This window comes from Hakea prostrata, chromosome 7 (assembly GCF_041222555.1).
Source record: "Hakea prostrata isolate BN-2017 chromosome 7, UWA_Hpros_2, whole genome shotgun sequence".
Classification (NCBI taxonomy): Eukaryota; Viridiplantae; Streptophyta; class Magnoliopsida; order Proteales; family Proteaceae; genus Hakea; species Hakea prostrata.
This window is the reverse complement of record NC_142606.1, coordinates 62,932,578-62,956,237: the sequence shown is the minus strand read 5'-3', so window position 1 is coordinate 62,956,237 and position 23,660 is coordinate 62,932,578. Positions and strand designations below refer to the sequence as shown.

Here is a 23,660-nt window from a genome sequence, read left to right as displayed (position 1 = left end):
GGTAGAGTCTAGATTTGCATGGTTAGGTACCCCACATGCTACTACCCTTTCGGTAGGGGGATTGAAACCGAGTGACCCGTGATGACAGTGATGTGACATTGTGGTCCACTGTTAGTCATATAAATGATAGGGTTGCATATGTTAGGGTTGGGCTCATGGATGTCCAAGGATCGGATCGGGTGTCGTGAGGAATCATGAGAGCATCCACCCCAATAATATGTGGATGACCATAGGGTTAAGGAGTGGAGTCCAACACGAAGAGCTGGGATCCGTGAGGATTCTCTCTCCTAGGTTGCGAAGGATACTGAACCGAGTTGGTTGGTGCCATAGGGGATGTATCTGGACTTCATGTAGACATGTAACCAGTATGACTTTGCATTGGATTAGAAACCCCGACATGCGCCAGTACTCATTACCAATGGTTGTGGTGAGAGAGTGTTGACCTAACCCCAGCCATGGAAATGAGAGTCAGGTGTGGACTTTCCCCTTTTTCCCAGGATCCCTATAGAGGTAGCCAGTCCTTGCCGGTTTCTTACTGAGTTCTCTAGAACTCACGTCTTTATTTTGTATATGTTTATTAGCCTGCACAGAAGAAGGAATTATACAGGAAGATGGAGTGGTTTCCTATGAATGAACCATCCTGTATGAAGAAGATGTGGCACCGTCAGTGGGAGATGGAAATAGCATGTGCGGGAGCTCCTGCAGCTGCATGGAGTGCGCTTATCGCACCTATTGATGGTTAGAGACGGAAGGTGGTCAGAAAGTTCGCTCAGCGAATAGAGAAGAATTGGAGGACACCCTACCTTGAGATTCATGAAAAACACTTTTTAAACTTAGAAAAGGAAACTGGAAAGAAATTGATATAACTCTTTTGTTTACTTCCACTGAACCCTTATTCATTTTATTCATTATTTCTTTCCTTTATTATTGTTATTGGAGTATTTGGACTCTTGTGATTCATTTAATTCAGTTATTGAATAGTCTTTGCTCTTGATTATCTTTATTTGTCTTAAATATTGTTGATAGACTAAAACCTTGGATCTTGTGACGCAACGCACCCACGAGTTGTCGGGCGGGTAACCGAGACCGGCGGGTGGGGTGTGACAGTAAGTAATCAAAAGTTGGTCAGGAAGTTGATATTTTTGTCACACATTTGATCAAATATCACATTTGTGGTTAATGTTGTCCGTCAGTATATACATGATCCCTATTCTTCACGTTTGGATGTTGTATACCGAATCTGAGCTATTTTAATGCTACTCTAGGGAAAGACATTTTGATTTTAGCTTATAGACATCATAGAGTTTAGGCACACACAGATGCAGACTAGGTAGAATGTCCAGATGATGGGCAGTCTATCTCTGGTTATTGTGTGTATGTGGAGGTAGCTTGGTTAGTTGGAGAAGTCAAAAACAACATGTAGTTGCAAGGTCCAATGCCAAGGATGAGTTTAGGGCACTTGCTCAAGGCATTTGTGAGGTACTATAGCTAAGAGGGCTACTTTAGGAGATTGGATCAAATTCAAAGGTTCCTATATAGTTGTATTCAGATAATAAGTTGACAATCAACATAGCTCACAATTCAGTACAACATGACAGGACCAAGGATGTGAAGATTGATAGACATTTCATCAAAGAGAAGATTGATGCTAGATCGATTCATATCACTTCAATTACTTCAGACAAACAGTGGGCTGATGTGCTTATAAAGAGCTTGAGTAGCAAGGTTTTTATTAGTATCATTGGCAAATAGAGCATGGTAAAAATTTATGCTCCAACCTGAGGGAGAGCGTTGAAAGACCTGAGGAGATTTAGTTGGTTTATTTCCTTTTTTGTTATTTCCTTATTGGGAGTAGATTCTCTAGAAGCTTATTTTTCTTGTAAGATTCCCACACTCAGAAGATAGGGTTGTTTTATATTTGGTAAGTTTTCAGTATAAGCTCCTGCTGTGTCCTTTTGACACAAGTCAGGATTTCTCCAACAGTCTCCAATTTTGCTCTCTTCCTCGGTGCTATGTTGATGTCTTCTCTCGTCATTTGGGCATGAATACTTCAACTGCATTCATTTCTAGCTTTATTTAGGTAGCACCACACATACATGCCAAGTTCAGTAATTCTGCCCACTTGAGTAATTCTTTTTCCCATTCCTTTATGCGAATCGAATATAATTTGAAACCTTGGAAGGAATTTAAAGACTGAAAGAGGAGGTGCAGGAATTTCTTCTCTTCTTTTCAACTTCTGTGCAATTTTATTTGTAAAGGAACTATTACTCGAAGGCTTCACCTCGTGCCCAAGTAAACACCCTATAAAAGAAAGCATTGGTGTATTTGTCTAGGCCTTTCCTATTTTTCATTGTTGCACAGTTTATCCATCATCGATGTTCAACCGCTCTTTCCATTCGTTCTAGTTACTCAACTTGGACCTCTAAAGCCCTATCCTCAAGTGGTATTGTTACTTAATCTGACTTGAACATTGGAGGTAGCTGCCCAACTACCTTTGTTAGTCCAATTTAATTGTTTGCTCTTGTGGACTGGTTTAGACCATCAAGTGAAATTGATCATGGTTCAACCAAGGGGTTCACTTGGATCACCACAACCCTATCTTAATAAGTATTTGAGTTGAATTAGGAAAATTATCCCCAAGACTTGCTTGTACCAAAGTCTGAGCACCTGTTTGCCCTTTTTTATGGCAATTGTCGCTAAACCTTATATAAGTTGTGCATGATTTGCCATAGAAGGTTCTATTCTAATGGTTATTGAGTCAAGTTATGACAACATTTGTAGCAACTAGCGAGACACCCGCTTGGGCATTGCCCCCATTCGATATCATCAATCAAGGTTGGACTCATATGAAAAGTGCAACCTCAGTCAAGCATCACTCTTGACTCCTATCGTCACACGCATTTATTACCTCATACACATTAGCTTGTTCATCCGTAGATGTATATTTTTGTTTCCTTTTATAGGCATAATAGTTTCTCTTAAGATGGCTCTCTTTATTACATAAAAAACATCTTCTATCTACTGATTCATCCTTATTATTATCATTATCATTGCCTTGATTATGTTGTACATTATTATTATTTTTTGCCATATTCTTAGGCTTGAATTTCTTGTTGAAGTCCTCACCCTTAACAAATAAAGTCTCACCATTGGATTTATTTGAAGACAACAATTTAAATTCTCTATTTTTCAAAGCCTCAATACATTCTTCTAAAGTCACAGACTTACATGAATAGTCGATAGCATTTTTAACAATAGCATAATCAGCATGTAAAGAATTCAACGAGATAATTGACAAATTAACATCATCTAACTCATTTTTCTCGCCAGCATTAGTAAGATCCTGGATTAGTCTTTCAAACAAATCAAGATTTTTATCTAAACTAGTAGAAGCATCCATTTTGAACCCATATAATTTCTCCTTCAAATCTATTTTATTCCCTAAATTCCTTTTATGATAAATTTGCTCAAGTTTAGACCATAGCTTGCAGGGAGTATCATCATCCTTACTTAGATCTTGAATCATCCCAATCCCTATTTATTTGCAACTTTAGTTTGAGAATAGAAAATAGAGAAGGAAAAGAAGAAAAAGAAGAAGAACAACAAAACACCAAGAAATGATAATGGAGTTTGACAAAACAAACCTTCATCTCCAGAGCTCAGTACCAAGCCCAAGTGCTCTATAAATGATCTCAAAACCTCACAAGAACAATAACAAACTTGTGCACAAGAAAGAATCAATAGCCTAGATCAGAAACCCGAAACCCCATGGAAACACCCAAGACTATAGCACTGAATCTTCGAAGAAAACCCCCTGTACACAGACGAGAGAGAAGAGAGGAGAGAGACCTTGATCGTAGCCTCAAAATACCCAAAACTAGTTGCAATGAAAAGGAACCCAAAAGAGTGAATTTACTGACCAACCATTAACACAGGGCTTTCAAATAACTAGTGCTTGGTATTACAAACCATTTAACTGACCTGGTAAGATTGCAACATTAGTTTCAGTTACTCTTTCGAAAATCTGCCTTGCCAGAGTAGAAACACCTGCTACTGCTAAGATCAGAAGCAATAAGCATTTCACAACACAAACAGCCTTTTAATGAAAAATGTATCATTCATTCGCCAAGGAGCTTAGTCTCAGCAGCAAAAACAAATCGGACCATTCCAATTGACTATTTCTTAGGAGTCGATTGCTACTATTTTCTTTTAATTTGACTTGAACACTAACCTTTGTTGGTCCACTCTAGTTGTTTACTCTTGTGGACAGGTTTAGCCCATCAAGCTAAGATTGAGCCATGGTTCAACCAAGGGGTTACTTTAATCGCTTGACAGGCCTGAAACTTACTTATGCGAAAGTGCAGGCACGAACATAGGGATATTAATATGTCTTGATAAGAATTAAACCTACGACCTCATCACTAAGTGTTGATCTTATCAGTGATTTTCAACTCAGGTTATAACAAAAGTGACCTTTTTATCACTTAGATTTGCAAATTCTGATTTCGGACACTATCTGTAACAACTAGCGAGATATCCGCTCGGGGTCGCCGCCATTCTGTGGATCTTTGTGGGTCCCACCAGAGCCTCAGGTTATGTAGTGGACTGGTGACGTGGTAGAACGTGGTAGAAGTCCATCACCTGCTGATGCCACAGGCCTTTCTGTATCTCCCTCTAAGTCTCTACACGAAAAGATTTCGATTCTGTTGAGTTGTGACTATTAATTAGATTCTTCAACGAAGGAGCAGATCCAAGAAACTCACCAAGTGGAAATGACGACGCAAAACAGAACAGAAGCATTTCTTGAACTAAGAAAAAAAGTGGAAATATTATCAGAGCGGGATCGTGAAAGGCTGGGCGTCTACAACGTTCGTCGTTCTTACCTCCAAGAACGATGGGAAGAGACTCGCCTGCGTGACCTCCGCCGTCAATCTGCTATGTCTCTCATTACTCTTCCACTTATCATCTTAGCCGCCGTCTACGCCGGAATCCTTGTTTCCGTCATTACCGTAGTGACTGCTCCTGAGCAAGACACATACCTGAGTCGTCCTCACGATTTCTCCAATAGTTCAAGAAATCTTGGCAACGGCAACAAGAATCTCCAAACCGAACGCCCCAAACTCCTCGGATGTGTTGGGGTTCAGACTAGCTTCTTTTCTGTCGATCGCCGAGCTGCTCTCCGCTCCACTTGGTTCCCTTCCGACCGCGACGCCCATCTCCGGTAATTAATCCCAATCGTTTCTACTCATTCTTGCCAATTTTCAGAAGAAACATCTAAGTAAAATTCTCATTTCGCTCATTTAGTTTTGGACTCAATGCTGAAAGCACGTCATCATTTTAACAGAGCATTTGCGCTTTTGTCAAATTAATTAATATTCTGAATTCAAAGAAAATCTAAGCAATTTTCATCAAGACCTGCCACTTAGTTCTTGTAAATCGCCCAAATCGATAATATAACTCGGTTCCTAACAACAAATTTAATAACGGTTGTTATAGGTCCCACAATATTTTTTTTTCTTTTTCTTTCCTGGTAAACCTTAGAGGTCCCATGTTATTGAAACTATTTTTATCACGTGTACTTTTCAATAGATTTTTTTTTCCCGTTCTCGTTTCTTGATGGTTATTGCTTTTCTTGGTTGCACCGGCCTCTGATTCTGCATCTCCTTCCTTGTTTCCATCACTTTTTCGGTCATTTGTGATGGTTCTTGCTTCTTTTTCTTCCTTCTCATGGCTTCCTCACCTTCGATCTCTGGTTCTGCATCTCCTTCCTCACCTGTGGTGGTTCGCAGCACCTTGCTGCCGCTTTTAACTTCATCTTGCAAATTTGGATGGTCAGTTTGTGGAAATAGAGCTGAAACATGATTACTTGCCAAATCAACTCAAGATACTTCGTATATGTTCACTCATTCCCTGGAGGTAGCTGAGTTTGACCAACTTTTATGGCTGGCAGTGTGAAACTCAGCCAGATCAATTTAATTCTTTCCTGCAAGTTTGATTTTTCATGATTATTGATTTGAGGGCCTTAGTGCTCAAAGACTGATGTCCTAGACGCTTGATACAGAATATCTATTTGATTTTTCTGCTCATAGCACTTTTCGTCTACAGTTATTGCATATTAACTTGATCTCAACCTCTGCAGTTTGGAGCAGGCTACCGGCTTAGGTTTCCTTTTTGTCACTGAACGATTGAAAGATGCAAAGAAGATGGCAGATCTTGAGAAAGAGATAAAAATATACGGTGGTTTTCTGCTTATAGATGTTGAAGAAGAATACTTAAGTCTGCCAAATAAAACGTGAGACCAGAAACTCTGTGACGCTGCTCTTAACTTTTCAAATTTGTTACTTGTGATCATTATTTTTTTTTTGGTCTGTTCATTTTCATATTTATTGTAGATTGGCATTTTTCAAAGCAGCCTATGCTCATTTTGAAGCAGATTATTATGTCAAAGTTGATGATAACATCTATTTACGACCAGGTAAGTGCCACTTATGCATTGCTGATTGTATTTAACTGATTAATTTGTTCATTAAGTTTTTGTTGCACAGTGGCTTGAACTTCTTTTTCATTTATCCTGTCTGTGATAGACGATGTACATAGTGTGCCATAATTTGCATGGTGTAAAGAAATAAACATATAGTTGTTACTATATATATAACTTAGTACTCAATCAGCCAAGCAATAATTCCAATCGTAGGCCAATTTAAGCATATTTTATAGTAAGCACAACTAATACTCTCTCTCTCTCTCTCTCTCTCTCTCTCTCTCTCTCTCTATATATATATATATATATATATATATATATATATATATATATATATATATTTGAGTATTAATTCCATCTAAAAATGGGATCCTTATAATTGGGGAGCATTAATTCTGTTTTTACGATAACGCTTAGTTGCATCAGTCAAAAAGAGATTAAGGAGCATTTGTTAGTTCTTCTAAGATTTGATCATATATTTGAGTATTAATTCCATCTAAAAATGGGATCCTTTGCTTATAATTGGGGAGTATTAATTCTGTTTTTACGGTAACGCTTAGTTGCATCAGTCAAAAAGAGAGTAAGGAGTATTTGTTAGTTCTTCTAAGATTTGATCGGTAATGTTGAAGCATTGTGCTTTATATGCCAGCTCGGCAGTTAACACCACAACAGACAGCTGGTTGCTGCCTGGAGAGTGTCCGTTAGCCGTTTGGGTTATCTACAGTTCGGTGTAGTTTTTCTCTTTATCTGAAACTCTTAGTAATTCTCTGTACTGTACTGTACAGTTCCATCTAATCTTAACTACTTTACACAAATGAACCACATACGAATATATATAAAGTGATAAATCTCTTCTTGCGCACTTGAGAAGCCTTTCAACATATTTAGAGTTTTTATTTTATATCCAAGTGATGTAGCCTCAGTTGAATGTGGGTGAAACTACCAAGATCTTCAGGTCAGGCATTATTTCCAAGCTCAAAATAAAGGGTTGGGGTGAATTTGGTTATAGCCTCTGGGGTGTCCTCTAGATGGTGATCCTTATTGGGTTTGAACTAAAAGAGTTTCTGAATCCCATGATTGGGATAGGGAAGTTGTCATGGTTTGTATGGGGTGGTTTTGAATGGGTTTGAAGGGTCTGGGGGATGTTTCAAGAAGTACCAAAAATACGGTAAAGGGGGGAATTTCAGATAGGTTTAGGGGCTTAATGGTAATGGAATGGGATGACACATTATACCTAGTGCTGTTACCAAAGAGATGGCTCATCAAGTTCCGTCAAATTTGGATGGTGGGATCTCAAGTTATGGAGATTCTTGACTTTGGAGGAAAATGAGTATGTCAAAATCAAGAAAGTGTAGATCTGTGGATTGATAACATGTTTTAGGGCTGCATGGGGGTTGAAGGTAAAGGGTATGGTGGTGTTCTGGTGTCTGGAGTTTGGTTGAAATTTGATGGAGGGTTGCTAGGATCTCATTATTCTTGATTGGTGGTGAAAAGAAGGGATCAAGCCTGGAAATGGGGGTATTGAATGGAAAATAGAAGGGAATAAGATAGGGGATAAGGTAGGCTACCAGATTCCTGGACAGGGCTAGGTAGAAGGTTGGCTTGAGTGGAGATGAAGTTGTAGAACACTGTTCTTCAGCCACAGCAAGAAGCCAGGCCTGGCTTCACCTTGGACTTTCCAAATTGAACAAACCCAATTGCAGAAGCAATACTTACAAAGGGGGACTTGAACTTAGAGTACTTTATTGATAATCTGAATTCTGAATTAATATGCCTTCCCATTGTGTGTGTGTGTGTTTTTTTTTGGGGGGGGGGGGGAGCGGGAACAATTATCTGGAGTTGTTGAATAGAACTTCTAACTAACCTCTAACTGAAAATAGAAATGAATCTGATTCAAAATAGGAATAGAGAAACTAACTTGCTGGCTAATTTGGTCTTTATAAGTCAGACCTGTAGATGGGTTTGGACCCAAATTGTGGGATTTTAATGACACGTAAATTAATTTAAATAATAACCAAAATACCCTCTGATTGGCAGAATTACTGAACTGGCTTTGCCCAATTGAACAAGCTAAAAGCATGAAAAAATAATGTTTGTGCTGCTAGGCAGGAAGCCTAGGGGCTTCTTGGCCTTCCATTGGGTGTGGGAAGCCTTGGCTCTGTATCACCTGGCCTAAAACTCTACAGCATTCTACTTGATCCCAACCTTCGTGATTCCCTCTTGATGTAACCCTAGGTCAATTGCCAGTCTTCAGGATCAATTCAATTGAATCAACAGTAAAATTAAGGTCCTTAAACCCTGTGGTTATGGTGATGGGTCTGATTACGGTTGTTTGGGTTTAGGGGATATGGGGATCCTTTGTGATATGGAATGTGAAAGGATGATTTCTTAAGGGGAAAGGTGGTTGGATTAATGTTTTGTGGTCAAATATATTCTAGGGATCTCAAGGATACATAACCCATCCCATGGGAGATATGGGATAAATTCCCTGAGATGGGAAACTTAGGACTATATGTGTCAGACCAAGTTGAAACTTGGAGGAATTTGGTAATAATATAAGGATATGATCCCCAAGTTTGGTGGTGTTTGGATGGCTAAGGGTTTTAGGAAACAAAAATTCAAGAAGACAATTACATCTTGAATTCGGACGGTCAAAATGGGGTCAAATTGGGATCTAAGGTCACTAGGGTTCGGAGGATGAGGTTCCTAAAGTTTGGGACAGATCTAATGGTTAGATTGGTAGATGTGACCTTGAATTTTGGGTCCCTAAAAAAGTCCGAAAACTCAAGAAAATAAAAAAGAAGGGTGCGACTTAAGGTGGAAGAAAGGCAAGGCTAGGGATGTCTGCTTACTAGTTTAGGAGACTGTTGGGGATGCTAACTTTCTGTTTTTTCGAGGACTAGAATACTGAATTTGTGAAACTCAAGGCCTTGTGCTAGGTCTGGTCCAAATTGGAATGTATGTTTCTGCTCTCAGTCATACTCATACCATGCAGACATGTCTTCAATTATCTGCACTCAGAAAAGGACACATCTCTGCACCAATTACCTTGGGCAAGACTCTTGTTAACTCCTCTTGTGCTGTTGGTTAGCCTCTTGCCAATGATGAACTGATTGGCTGCATTCTATGTGGGGTGTTCAATCCTATTACCTTGAATGACCCCACATTTATGGTATACTTGCAGTCATTCCTTAGTAGTCATCTCTTAAAACTAGGTTTCATGGTGTTGGAAGCCGATACACCCCTGTTCATCCTTCAACGGCCTCCACCATGTCATGTTGGTACCCTACAATAGTTAGCTTCACCTCCCCCAATTTGATTTTCAGTCAATAAGGTATGCTAATTTATGCATTGCCTTACTGATGAGCACATTTATGTGCCACTGAAATTTCAGGCCATAAAGCCTGCATTTTAACATACTTAGAATGGAGCTACCTGGATATTTCTCTATAATTTGCAGGAAAATGTCAATTGATAGAAATAAATGCTAAATGGACAAAGATGATGTTCTTATGAGATAAAGCCATCTATAGACGTAGAAGCCCAATCAAGGACCTAAGCTACAAAGAAGAAGAGCAAAAGGGCAGGAACATATTTTCCAGAAAATAGAAGTTTATCAGATTATATTGGATATTAGGCTCATTTTTGTACGTAATTTAAGATGGTGCAACATTAAATTCTTGGAGCAGTGCAATCCAAGATCAGGATAGAGAAATAAATACAAAAGACCATTTTGGTCGAAGTTAAGAGTTCTAATTGGTTTTTAGCATTTCAAACATTGGTGATTGAGTTTTGCTTGTGGGGGATTGTTGAAGCAACTCCCTTTAATGTGCCACCTTGTCAGTCACCACTACAATAGATGGATGGTTTTTGCCTAAACACATCCTTTACTTCTTTGGGTTATGGCTGTGTTTTGGGTTATCTCTAATTCCCTGCAATTTTCTTTATAAGTTTCATCTTATTAGTTATTACTTATCTTAACTACTGTACTCAAATATGTCTATATCTACATATCTATCTATCTATATATATATTTTTTGAGTCTATTCAGTTAACAAATGCTGTATATAGGTTGAAAAAGGCTTTTCCAGTTGTATCATTTTTGAGACTTCCTGCTTTATATGGTACCTTATACCACCCCTTGGAGATCTGTCACCAACTGCCTGGAAGCTGTTTTGTAATGGATGAATTTGCATTTTCTTCTTATATTATGAATCAGGTTATGGAATTGTCGCTGTACCTAGAAATATGAATAAATGATTTGTTCATTGTTCATTTCTCAGATCGACTTGCAACACTTCTAGCTAAGGAGCGGACTGGTCCAATGACTTACATTGGCTGCATGAGGAGAGTGGGAGTGATTATTGACCCGCAGATGCAATGGTAAAGACCTTATGTTATATAGTTTATGATGAAATTTGTTGGTCTGATATTCAATTTTTCATGATGTTTTCATCTGGAACTTTCAGGTTTGAAAAGTCGAGACATTTTGCAAAACAGTATTTCCTTTATGGTTATGGTTCGATATATGTTCTCTCGGAAGAGATTGTGGCAGCATTGGCAGTCACAAGAAGTAATAGGTCTGCATTCTTAATTTATTGCACTTACAGTTTTGATATCCGGATGATAGATGGTTTTCATTCTTTCTTTTGCATCAGCAATGATATTGTTCCATGGACATTAGGACTGCAATAGGGCCAGGCTGGGCCGGGCTTTTGCAATCCCAAGCCCAACCCTATATATGTTAATCTAAGCCCATTCCCGTCTTAACCCTAATTCAAGGCCAAGGATTATTGTCCTAAGCCCTACAGGTTCGAGCAAGCCCATTCCTGCCCTGATTAGGCTTGGTTGGCCTTGGCCCTGACCCTGGCCTTGTCCCTAGCCCTGATTGGCTAGCCTTGATTGACTTTGATTGGCCCTGGCCTTGTCCCTGACACTAATTGGCCCTATCCTTAACAAAGTATGTTTTCATTCACAATTGTTCAATAAATTAATATCCCTATTCAACCACAAACAAAATATATATATTATATCAGAATCAAGGGCAAAAAAAGGAAGCAACAACGAAAGTTTGACCAGGGAGGCAAGAAAGAGCAAAGGGGAACAAAAGACGGACCCGGGGTAAAAACCAAAGAAAAGGAACCAAGCAATAAATCAAGCCAAGAAAATCAGGCTATTAAGGTATATGAAGATGGAGTAAAAAGGCAGATTATGGCCAAAATTAGGTTAGGATCAAGGCCAAAATCAGGGTTAAGATCAGGGCCAAAATTAAGGCCAATATTAGGGTTAAGACTAGGGCTAAAATCAAGGCTAGACTTGGGCCAAAATTAGGGCTAGGGTCAAGGCAAAAAATTAGGGACGGTTTAAGACGGGCCCGATGGGCGAAAAGTAATCCTAAGCGTGCCCTTGGCCCTAGTCAGGGCTAGAATATTTTGGCCTTAACTAGCCCTTAGGGCCAAAATGTTGAGCACAAGCCCTATTCCGGCTTAGGGCAAGTCAAGGCCACCAGGGCCAAACTTGCACCCCTAAATTGGATATTTTATTTAGGGTAAATTAAACTTTGCTACTGTCAACATTCCATTATTACTCATGTATCTCCTACAGTTTACAATAAGTTATTGCCATCATCTGTGGTATTTTTTTTTATCCCCAAACCTTGAGTGAGTGTGCCATGACCTTATTATCCTTTAGGGGGGTGGAATGTTGAGAAAGCATCCGAGTGTCTGTTTAGTGCTTCATCTTCTCCAGAGGAAGTCACTTCTAACAACGATCTCTCTCCTCCCATTGCTCTGACTCCATCGAACCACTTATATTTGACTAGGGAGGGTGGAAGAGGGAGAATTGAGAACATTTTTAGAAGAAAAGAACTCAAAACAGAGAGAATCATGGATAAGAAACAGGGGAGGAATGACGATCAGATCAGTGAAATAAAGCAATTGGATCCAGAACAATTCACCCTCTTCTATGATTAACATAAATCCTTGAAAATCAGAAGATCAACACTGATGTTTTCTCCTTCTGTATATAGGTTAAAATAAAATCGTGTATATAATTTTCGAAAGTATGTGCTAGATTTGCTGACTGAACTTGTATATGCTTGGATGTAAACTTGTTAATACACCCATGGACCCTCATCTCAAAATCACCGAGGACGAAGGAGAGGATTTGGCAAATCCTTAGAGGTATAGACAGTTAGTAGGGAAGCTTATATATCTTATTATGAGTCCTTTAGACTTGTAATATGCTATAGGCATTGTTAGCCAGTTTATGCACTCACCTAAGAAGCCTCACTGAGATGCCGTGATGTGTATCCTATGGGTATTTGAAGAAGGCTCTAGGAAAAGGGCTTGTGTACAAGAAAAATGTTCCTCTAGAGCTGTGTGCTTATTCAGATGTAAATTGGGCAGGATCACAAGATGATCAAATGTCAACTTCTGGTTATTGTACTTTCCTTGGAGGGAATTTGGTTACTTGGAAGAATAAGAAGCAAATTATAGTGGCTTGGTCTAGTGCTGAGATTGTGCATCGTGCTATGGCTCATACGGTGTCTGAAATTTTTGGGTCAAGTCTTTCCTAAAAGAAGTAGGGATTGAAGTTGAAGAGCCAGTTGAGATGTTTTCTGATAATCAGGCAGCAATCTACATTGCTAGTAATCCAGTGTTTCAGGAGAGGACCAAACACATAGAAGTGGATAAGGATGCCGCAAGCTTGGAGTTGGTGATCAATACTCTCTCAGCTTGGGGGGGGGGGGTTGCCAACAGCTAAATAGAAGTTTGGGGAGCAAGTCTTGATGACTTGGTGTTCCAAAAACAAAAATGTGGAAACTTGGAGTGCAGGCTGTTAGAAAATAGAAAGTGCTAGCTTGGAGGAAAAGTTATTACAGAATCGGAAAGTTTTGAGTGTTCTACAAAATTAGAAAGTTACTAATTTCCTAGTAGATTTAGTTTAATATTATCTTTCCTTTTTGGGAACTGTCTTTAATGTCTTAGAAAGTCCATTTTTTTTTGGAATGTACTCTAAATTAGTAAGTGATTAGGGTTGTAATCTTCATCTATAAATGAAGCTTTAGGGGTAGAGATGCAACTTACTGGAGCTGGTCTCTACCCCCTCACGTCTTTTCTTCAATCTCTTCTCTTTTCTTCTTCTTCTTCTTCAGCTTCTTGCCTTCGGCTGCACCTCAAAGAGGTTGTAGTTTGTTATAGGACCCAAGAGCTTTAGTTTTCAGAAATAATGATTCTTGAATTTAAACTCAACCAAGAATAGTGGAATGAATTTTTACCAGGTAAAGGAGTAGAGGCATGACAGATCCACCCCCTTCCCATTCTCCTCTGCCTATGGATTCCTCTTGGCCCTTCCTTTTCTCCCCAACCCTCTCCTTTACAAACACTAACCTCACCCTGTTCATCTGTAGCCCTTGGTATTGCGAAGTGGAAGGCATGCCTTGTCAAAAACTTCATCCAACCTCATCAACCCTTCATACTAGCTCAAGCTTCCTCAGTAAGCTGTATAAAGGCGCATGTCCATTGCTTTGATGAAGAAGCTGAGCTTTGAGAAATCAAAGGTGCTCAGTAGGAAAAAAGAGATTTACCTTCAGTAATGGGATCCCAAAATTAAGTTAGAAAAATTGAATTTGCATGCCACATCCCCTCTCTCATTGGGAAGCTTCTCCATTTGGACGCGAAAACCTATAAGCAAAATGTTTGCTAGAATTTGTGTGGAGATTTCTGTTTCTTCCATGTTGCCCGCTTCAGTTTTGGTCAGGGAAGATAATGGACTCAGCTTCCATCAAGTTATCCACTTTGAAGACCTCCTTCCCCTTTCCCATCACTATAAGGTGTTTGACCACTCTACTTCCGACTGCTCCAAAAAGCCCCCCCCCCCCAACCCCACCCCAAAGGAAAAACCTTCCTTCATCTATAAATGCTGTAGGCCCCCACTCTCTAGCAAAACCAGCTCTCCCTTCTCATCTTTGTCCCAACTACCATTAACCTTATGTCAAACCTCATTGCTTTGGAACCATCTTCCACTCTTTCCCTTATGTGCGCACATTTGGGGTTGGCACTATCAACACCTTCTCCATTCAGTTTCCAGTTCATCGTTGGGATGTCCTCAGGCTTCTATCTCTGTTCTCCCCCGCACTGCAGTCACCTTCGCCAGTCAACCCCTCCTTGATGGTCACCGCTTTGACTACCATGTTGCAACCCTACACTCATTAGGATTCCCTGCACTGCCTGTCTAGTTTTGTCAATCATCTAAAACTCGAGCTTTTGACCCTAGACCCAGGTCCAATTCCCCCCAACCCCTTCTTGATCCAATCCCTCTCCTTCTCCCCTACCCTTGCCAACCCTCTCGGCCCACCTCTCCCCCCCCCCTCACCAAGCCTAATTCCCCCATCCCCCTTCCCTTCCTCTGAGCCTGGGCTAGACCTTAAATCCCCTCCCTCCTTCCCAGCCACTATTCCCTCCGAAATGGAGATTTCTAACTTCCTAATAAGCCTTGCCAGCCCTTCCTTATCACTGATTCCCTTGCGGCTTTAACCCCTTTGAATTCTCCTTTGGAGGTAGTTAGATGTTGGGCCCCCTAAACTTGAGATCCATGGTTCAGACACCCCCCCCCCACCCAACCCTTGAGGATGGTGAGATCCTTGAAGCTATTGAGGATATTGACATCCTTAAAGATGTTGCAGAGCTGGACCGCGGCAATTGTAGGCAACGCAATCACAGTACCAAGAGGCGCCACCACGTAGATGGAGATTTCATTATAGACTTGAAGACTTATGGTAAAAAGAACAAAAAGAACAAATGGAGGAATGAGGATCTGGTTTCTTTCTCCAATTAAGCCTAATTTACCGCTTACTTTCTTTTGGTGCTTGCCCTTATTTTTGCTTATTAGTCTTATTAATTCTTGTTTGATGAGTTTTTAGTTGGGGTTGGCCTTTAGTGTGCCTTTATATCTTCTCCCCCCCCCCCCCTTTCTTTCTCTCCTTTGGTAATGAACCCTTTTATTCATCCCAAAAAGATAATGGTTTGGGGTCCTTTGAAAATGAACCAGAAACAGTGGAGGTGACAGCAAATACAATCGAGCTCTCATCATCTATATTAGGTCCTACGGCTGCAACAGTTCCTTCTGTGCTCCTTTACCCCAATAAAACCAGAATTGTACTGATACCTGTAGACTCATAATCTTCTGCAATTTTACCTCTGCCAGATTGTATCTAAACTCAGAAGTCGAGTAATTTTTCCCAACTTGTGCAGGGTTGGTCTGAGATTACAGTAGTTGGTGGGTCGGTGAGGGTGCATGGTGGTGGGTGTTAGGGGTACAGTGGTGGTTGAAGAAGTGAAGGGGCCTGCCTTATCATAGTTGTCAAGGTGCCAAGATTATCCAAGGCCGTGGAGGAGGACAAAGTACTAGGTGTGTGTGGTTTAGAATCATTGTTGAAGAAGATAGTTCATCTGCTCAAGCATCTTTGGAAATGGCGAGCCAACTAGTAGCAAGAAGAATGGCTATTCTTTCTCCTTTACCTCCGAAGTAGTCCACTCTCTATAGAAAGTGGTTGATGGAAGTAAGAGAAAGACAGGAAAGGGTAGGCAAGAGGGGGTGGAGCTTCAAGAAGTGTAGGAAACTACGGCTTTCTTTTTTTCTCCTTCTCTTATCCAACATTATTTAGTATGTTACTATATATTCCTTAAATCATCAAATATCAATATTAAGCTACTTAAGTCATCAAAAATCAACATTGAGCTACCTCAAGTTATCAAAGAACAATATTGAGCCACATTAAGTCATCAAAAATCAACATAGAACAAGAAGATGTTTTAATTTGAAATTTTTTGGAATTGGTCATTGTCATGACATTCCTTATCTCACACTTGGTTTATACTATTCAAGAAACTCAAGTTTGCTTGAATTTGATTTATATCAAAGGAGTTATATTCTGCTTGAACTTCAGTTAGTGCATGTGAATACTGTTAAGTTACTCTAAATGAAAATCTTGTTTTAGATACCAAAAAATAAATATGAATATTCTAGCACACTTTTGGATTGTACTAATAATTTACCATATTAAGATATATAGAAACTTAGTTTGGAAAATCCAGCAGTAGAAAGTTGAAGATTTCACTGGCTGCTAAAATTCCAGTTTTAGTTCTCAAATAGAGAGGTTGACTTTTTCCCCTTTCTGGAACTTTATTTTTTAATATTTTTATTAGATTCAAATAAGTGATATTTGCTTATTTCTGAACAATATCGAGTAATTGTTTCACAAAACATTGTAAATCATTTAGTTAATGACATTTGGTGTAAATAAGCAATGAGGCATTTGATGCCAATGAGGTGGTCACTGCCTGGACCACCCAAAATCCACATTCTAAATGCCACCTTGATAAGTATGCCTTTTATACTAAACCAGACATTAATTGACACGGAGAAACATAAAGTAGTCTTTTTCTAAACTGTAGCTAACGGCAGACTAATGGTGTTGGCTAGGATGGCTCTGAGTGTAACAATGAAAGTCAAGGGGAAGAATGTATAATTAGGGAAAGTAGAGACGAGGGGGATGTTGTTTCCCTGTTAATCTAATTATTTTCAATTCAACATAATGAAATCAGTTTTACTAAAAAAAATAGCTTCTCTTGTGGTCAGTTCTAGCTACTCTGTTGATCCAATTATCTGCAAAATTCCATCCATGGATTAAAAAATCGAACTTGAGGACCAACTTGATCCCTTAAGGATCTGAGTTCACTTGAGATGTACACAAGTTATTGCATTTTCTTCCACAACTTGAATGGTCATCTCTTAGGGTATATGATGGAGCATGGGGCTGGAACTTGTTGTGTAGTCTATTTGAGGCTTTTTGAACCTGGTGGTGCCCTCTGGTTGATGAAAAAACAAGTCTAAACTAGTGTTCCATCTCAGACCATAAATCATATTCACTTTGATGAATTAAATTCTTAAAATGCCCTATTCTATACAAACAAAAAGTAATCAACTCATACAATTCATGTACAAACAAGTCTCTGATAAACAAGTCAAATTACAATGAAGACTTTCAGATTGGGCAAAGTTGTAGTTCAAATATTCAAAGCAAACAAATCCAAGGAGATTTGAAGAAATTAAAAAAAAAAAAAAATCAATTTAGGGGTAAATGGTTAGCTTCATTGGGGGACATGAACATGGGTTTTGATACTTGTAGATGTAGTGTAAATGTCCTAGGAATCACCTGTAATGGAGTCTCAAACCAAGATTCTAGGGAAAAACGTGAAGAATGTTGAGAGGTTCTAACAGAGGGAATTCCAAAGCGTGCAAAACCTTAAGCAAGATGAGTCATGATATCTTAATCTAAATAAAGTTTGGACATACTTGAGGCATGCGTTGGTTTGATACCTGGTTGAACCAAAATCTCAAACCTAGATCTTGACTCTACCAAGATTTTGAGTGAGATTGTGTAGTTTTTAATTCAATGCTCATCTTGTCTCACTAAGTCAAACAAGCAAGATGTTGTGAGTTCTCGGTCCATGATTCCATTAACTCAACATGGTGCAACTCCTTTCTCCAATTTGAGGCTCATGAGATTCTGGTACTCTCTCTAGTATCAGATGAACTATTCTCAATCTGGAGACAATCCAAGCTATATAAATGGCAATATTCACAGTCAGCGCTTATTAGCCTTAGTACCTCACCCCCACCCCCAAAAAAAAAAAAGGTCATTATCCAACATATTTTGTTTATTTTCAATCTTAGGCATGTCCTATTATTTGGAACCTCTACTTTGGTGATATACTTTCTCATGTTAGGACTGGAGTAGCCAAAGCTGTTGGTGTAGAAACTGGAATCAACACCTCTAAATCCTCGGGTCTATGGATTGAGGTTATCACACTACATGATTGGAATTATTTTATTTTATTTTCCAGTAAGAAACTTCTTATTAGAATGAGAAAAAGTACAGAATGGGCAGCCCCCTAGATCCCATTTATGAAGAGGGGGTAGGGTGCTCCGAGGTCATTCCCTCCGAACCAGTGTCCAAAACAGATCTACCCAGTTACCCCTTTTAAGCACATATGACTCTGCATCCTTCTGGATTTGACAGCAACAGTGTAATCAGCTGGTTTCTTCTGCTCTATGCAGCTCCTCAGATGTCCACACAAGCTGTCCATTATCCACTTTGACAGCAACGGTGCACTCAGATGGCTGATTCTGCTCTCTGCTTACTTGTTTGAATTCCTTCTAATGGAGCAAATTTTCCTTTCAATTGAACCGATAACTCCACTCCTTTCCCTGCATAAGCTAATAAGGCCTTCCCAATATCATTCCTTAACACACCTCCGTAGACTGCTGCTGGATCCACTAAAGCTCCATTGCAATGCAAAGCCACCATGTGAGTGGAAGGCTTGATCCAACCGCAGGCTCTAGGAACTCCAGATGCCAGGCAATAAGGATGCTCCATTTCTCTGCCAAATAATCTGCCATAGTATTCTGCTTCCCTGTAATGTTTAAGGCTCCACACTTGGCCTCAATGTCCTCAATGTCCTCAATGCCCTCAATGCTTGCTGCTACCAGCTGGTCCTTGTCTCTCGTTGTATCTTTGGATATTCTGTAATTTCTCAGTCCAAAGCTGCTGGATATTTTGTCTTCTAATGTGTCAATGCTTGCTTCTGTAATTTCTCGTTTTCTCGTCACACGTGGCTAACTTACCAACCACTACAATATTGTCACTTGTATCCTGGTGATGTGTTACCCGTAGTGCTGTTGTATCCTGGTGATATATTACCCATAGTGCTGCCTCTTGCACCTGTGTCATGAGGTTTCTTTCATCGGTTAGTCTTTCAAATATACCGCCCCATGCTGAAGAGCAGAATGTGCACTGGTAAAACAAGTGATACATGCCTGCCTGATAGAAAGTGCAATTTGTTTACGTATGAATATTCCTTGTGGATTAGTTCTCCCTAGTTGGAAGTGCATCCCTAAGACATCTCCAGGTGGTGAATGAATGCCTAGGGACAACCAAGAAATCACAAACAAAAACATAAACAAATCGAAGGAAAACAGAGATTTTATGTGGTTCACACTTCACATACCAACCGGTGTGCTATGTCTGTGTGAGAAGATAAACTTTCATTATATAGGAAGAAGACTAGAATGGAGATCTCTCAACCGATTGCCAAAAACAGTGTTACAAAACTCTCACCCAAAACCCTGAGGCAGAAATTCCAAATCTCACAATGACTTCATAACAGAACATAGGTACATATTTGTAGAATTTAATCAGGTAAACGGGTTGACCCATCAGGTCGGGTTGTACCGTACCCCCCCCCCCCACAATCTAAAACCAAGATCCCTCTGCTTCCATCACCGATCTCAAAAATCGGGGCATTTGAGTCACCCACCAAAACTGAGATCCCTTTGCTTCAATGCTGGGTACGACAATTCTGGTCATGCATAACGGGACACGATCAGGAACCCACTATGCTGCCAAGCAGTCCATCCTCTGAATTTTATTCCTGATGAGGTTCCAAAGCTGATTTTGGTGGAAACTTCTTCTCGCATATCTTTTCCATACTTACCGGCTGATACCGTCCAAATTTGGTAGATCCCTCCAGATCTCGCACAAAGGGGAATATCCTGTACACATTGCCCATCCATGATTGTATTTGTTCCTTGTTTCTACATATTGAGTTCATTGCAGCAAACCTCACCCCTGTGCCCTCGAATAAATAAAAAGACAGCATTTTCACTTCAAATTCTTTGTATGATTTTCATTAGAATGTTGGTTCTTTATTTTTAAATATATTAAATGATCCTATTTCTTCTGTAGTTACTAAAATCAGTATCTTTGACGACGTTTTATGATAAGTACGAAATATGTCATCAAACATTATGGTCAAATTTCAAGTGTATCTTATTTTAATCCTAAAGTTGTTTATTGTTTAAATGCCATATTCCTTGTTTAGCCTGAGAATGTTTAGCAATGATGACGTCTCTGTTGGATTATGGATGCTGTCCGTGAATGTCAACCATGAAGACAACCGAGCGTTATGTGATCCTCAATGTACACCTACATCTATTGCTGTCTGGGATTTTCCAGGATGTTCAGGTATACAAGTTTATTAGTAGTTTCCTCCTTTTATTTCATTTCTTATTTTTTGTTAAGGCACCTACAGTTTAGAAGTGCATCAAAGGAAAGTTGGGGCAAAATATCAAGTGCATAAAAGTAAGGCAGTAAGAGTTTAATTTCGATTCTTAAACCCCCCCCCCCCCCCCCAAAAAAAAAAAAAAAAAAAAAAAAAAAAAGAAGAAGAAGAAGAAGAAGAGTTTAATTTTGAAGGTTCTATCTTTAATAACTTTTTACCTGGATTCAGAATCTAAGAGATCAATTGAAATTAAATTTATTATTTTACATTTCTGATGGAGTCATATGAAAAGGCTGGTAAGTAGCAGGTCTCAGATTTAAGATAAACTCTGTTAGCAGCATACACCTTTGATTATGCTTTTGATCATTATTAAAAGAGCCTAATTTTCAAGATGAGGTCCCAGGGTGTATGCTCTTCTCTGATGATATCATATTGGTGCCTTGGTGAACAAAACAAGCAGGAATTAATGCAGAGTTAGAGCTTTGGAGGTCATCCTTGGAACCGAGAGGCTTTAAGATTAGTAGAATAAAGACAAAGTATACGATGATCTTAGGCATACTACAATTGATGCTGACATGGTGCAAATCGAGGAAAGAGAGATACCACAGTGTGGTCATTTTTGATATTCGGGTCGATAAATAAAGGTGACATAGAGGATGACGTTTGACAAAGAAATAAAGTGGGATTGATTAACTGGGAAGGTGTATCTGGAGTGTCGTGTGCCCATCAGATTCCTTCAAATGTAAATTGTTAAAATGACCATAAGAGAAATTCTGAGAAAGCACATGCATGGTCTAGGTCTTTTTCCTATTATGACCTATTAGAGGGCAAGCATGAAGCATCAATATAGCATACCCCTGACTTGTTGGGCTGTTATACTCTTTTTTGAGTTTCTCTGTGTGAGTTAGAGTGAAGCCATTAAGGTAAGGGTGGGTGTAGTGGTGTTGGCATGGAACCAAAGAGGACACCGAGAGCTTGACATCACAGGATTTCAGCCATTTAGTTTAGGTTCAATTGGGGGGTTGCGTTCAATCTCAAATAGAGCTGATTGGAGGGAAGGTATCCATGTAGCTGACCCATTTAGTTGGTATAGGGCTGAATTGCTTCTGTTTAGCAGGTCATAGATCGATGAGGTCTACAACTGAAACATTGGTACCTTCTCTAGAAAAGATTATCTAGATGAGAGGTTCCAAAGATTATCCACTAGGAAGTTATTGACAAATAAATATCCTTTCTTTTAGTACTTATTTGGAAATCTCCAGCAATAATTGTAATCCTAGGTTTGGGATGATAATATCATATATTGGAACTCTAAATTTACTCTGTAGATATCTAGTTCTGCTCATCTAAAAGGAGTCCAGATCCTCTATACCACATGCAGGGTGGGGGTCCTACCTTTGAGATCTGATAATCTCATTGTGTGGTGTATAGTTGTCTCCCCTCCTCCCCCCCACAAGGTAGGTGATCCAAACTCGTGATCTTCCTTTTGCTCTTCTATGGATTATAATGCCCACTACCTCCTGAATGATTAATATTATTAGTTACTCTATAAAATGCTTTACACTTTTAACTCTGGAAAAATTTTCAGGTTTATGTAACCCAGTTAATAGGCTGAAGGAGCTGCACAATATCAGTATGTGCTCCAAAAGTCCAACACTACCATCTGATGACATGTAGGATTTGCATGGGATCCTACCTGATATTAAGAGACCAGTAAAATGTACTTATCCTCATTTTGTTATGGAGAACTTCTATTGCTGGTTTTACCCAAAAAAAGAAGAACAGAACAAGTTCAATTCATGGGGACTGCAATCAGTTTCTGAATCTACTACCATAAGAAGGTTATATTTTCCACATGCTTCCCCCCCCCCCCCCCAATATTTTATCCGCATTTCGGGGTTTAGCTGTAGGAATTTGAGCTCTTAAGTCTGTAGCATTTGATGATGACAGGCAGAATCTGTATGGCTTCTCACCTGACATTCAGAGCAAGCAAGATGAATTTGTCCTCATTTTGTCATGGAGAACTTCTGTTGCTGGGTTTACCAAAAGAAAGAATAGAACAACTTCTATTCCTGGGGACTACAATCAGTTTCTGAATCTACTACCGAAGAATAGAATAACTTCTGTTCCTGGGGACTACCATCATTTTCTGAATCAACTACTTACGTGTGCCTAATATTGTATCTTCTTTTTTTTTTTTGGTTAGAGTGCCTAATATTGTATCAATACGTACAATGTATTATATCAATGTATGACGTGCTTTGGTCCATATCTGTGGTGCCGGCAAACATAATGCAGAAGTGAATCAGTTGCATCACATAAGGGTTCCTGTCCTCAATTTTTTTATTTTTTTTTTTTTTTTTTTTCAGTTTTTACTGCCACCACAGCGAGTGAGTTGAGTGGAACAAATGAGAATTTTCCCGAATCGATATCCAGGATGTAAAGAAAAGGGCCGTTTTCCTTGAATCGATATCCACGTTTTATGAAAACGTCACGTCATTTTCATTCAGTAATTCTTTAATTTCGAAGGACTGTGACAAGAAGGCTGATCATGTCTGACTCTGGCAAAAGTCTTCTTCTCTGATCCATTAATTATACTGCACGCCCTAAGTCTTCAACTTACGCTTTTAGGTGCTTAAATCCTTTAGAAACTAAGCATAAGCTAGGACTTGCTTGATAACATTCAATAAAAGGGAGATTAATATGATTTTGTTGGAATAAGTCAATCATCTCTTGCATTTTAGCATTTATTATAGAATCTGGAAATGAGGATTCAATAACTTTATGGAAGGGGGCTTTTGTAATATAAGATTCAGAAGTAGAACCCTCCACAATCAAAATGTGTAATCTCTTACAAGAAAATTGATGGAGAACACTCACAAGTGGTGTCTCTTTACTAGGCTTGTATGCATCATCACCATTCTTATGGGTCAAATCAACATATTCTCGACTCTCAAGATCAATGGCAATTGCTTAGGAGTAGACAAAGGTGCATAATATTCCTTTCCACTTAGTGTCACAACAGAGACTGCTTGGACTTATTATTTCCTAGA

General features: G+C 39.3%; 1 protein-coding gene across 1 annotated transcript; it reads left to right on the top strand.

Annotated features, from left to right (window-relative positions):
* The first annotated feature begins 4,659 nt into the window (after positions 1–4,659).
* On the top strand, positions 4,660–22,800 carry LOC149011639 (putative beta-1,3-galactosyltransferase 12). Its single transcript, XM_089160745.1, has 8 exons — positions 4,660–5,221; positions 6,140–6,292; positions 6,393–6,475; positions 10,765–10,864; positions 10,951–11,061; positions 20,428–20,570; positions 22,196–22,448; positions 22,558–22,800. The coding sequence occupies exons 1-7, from the start codon at positions 4,773–4,775 to the stop codon at positions 22,282–22,284; spliced, it is 1,128 nt and encodes a 375-aa protein (XP_089016871.1). The 5' UTR covers positions 4,660–4,772; the 3' UTR covers positions 22,285–22,448; positions 22,558–22,800.
* The last annotated feature ends 860 nt before the right edge of the window (positions 22,801–23,660 follow it).

What these genes read in the sequence shown, in the direction of transcription:
- LOC149011639 (XM_089160745.1), top strand. Translation starts at nt 4,773, where the DNA reads ATGACGACGCAAAACAGAACAGAAGCATTTCTTGAACTAAGAAAAAAA. An exon ending in ATTGACCCGCAGATGCAATG is followed by an intron (nt 10,865 to 10,950) that starts GTAAAGACCTTA and finishes TGGAACTTTCAG; the next exon opens with GTTTGAAAAGTCGAGACATT. An exon ending in GGATTTTCCAGGATGTTCAG is followed by an intron (nt 20,571 to 22,195) that starts GTATACAAGTTT and finishes AAAAATTTTCAG; the next exon opens with GTTTATGTAACCCAGTTAAT.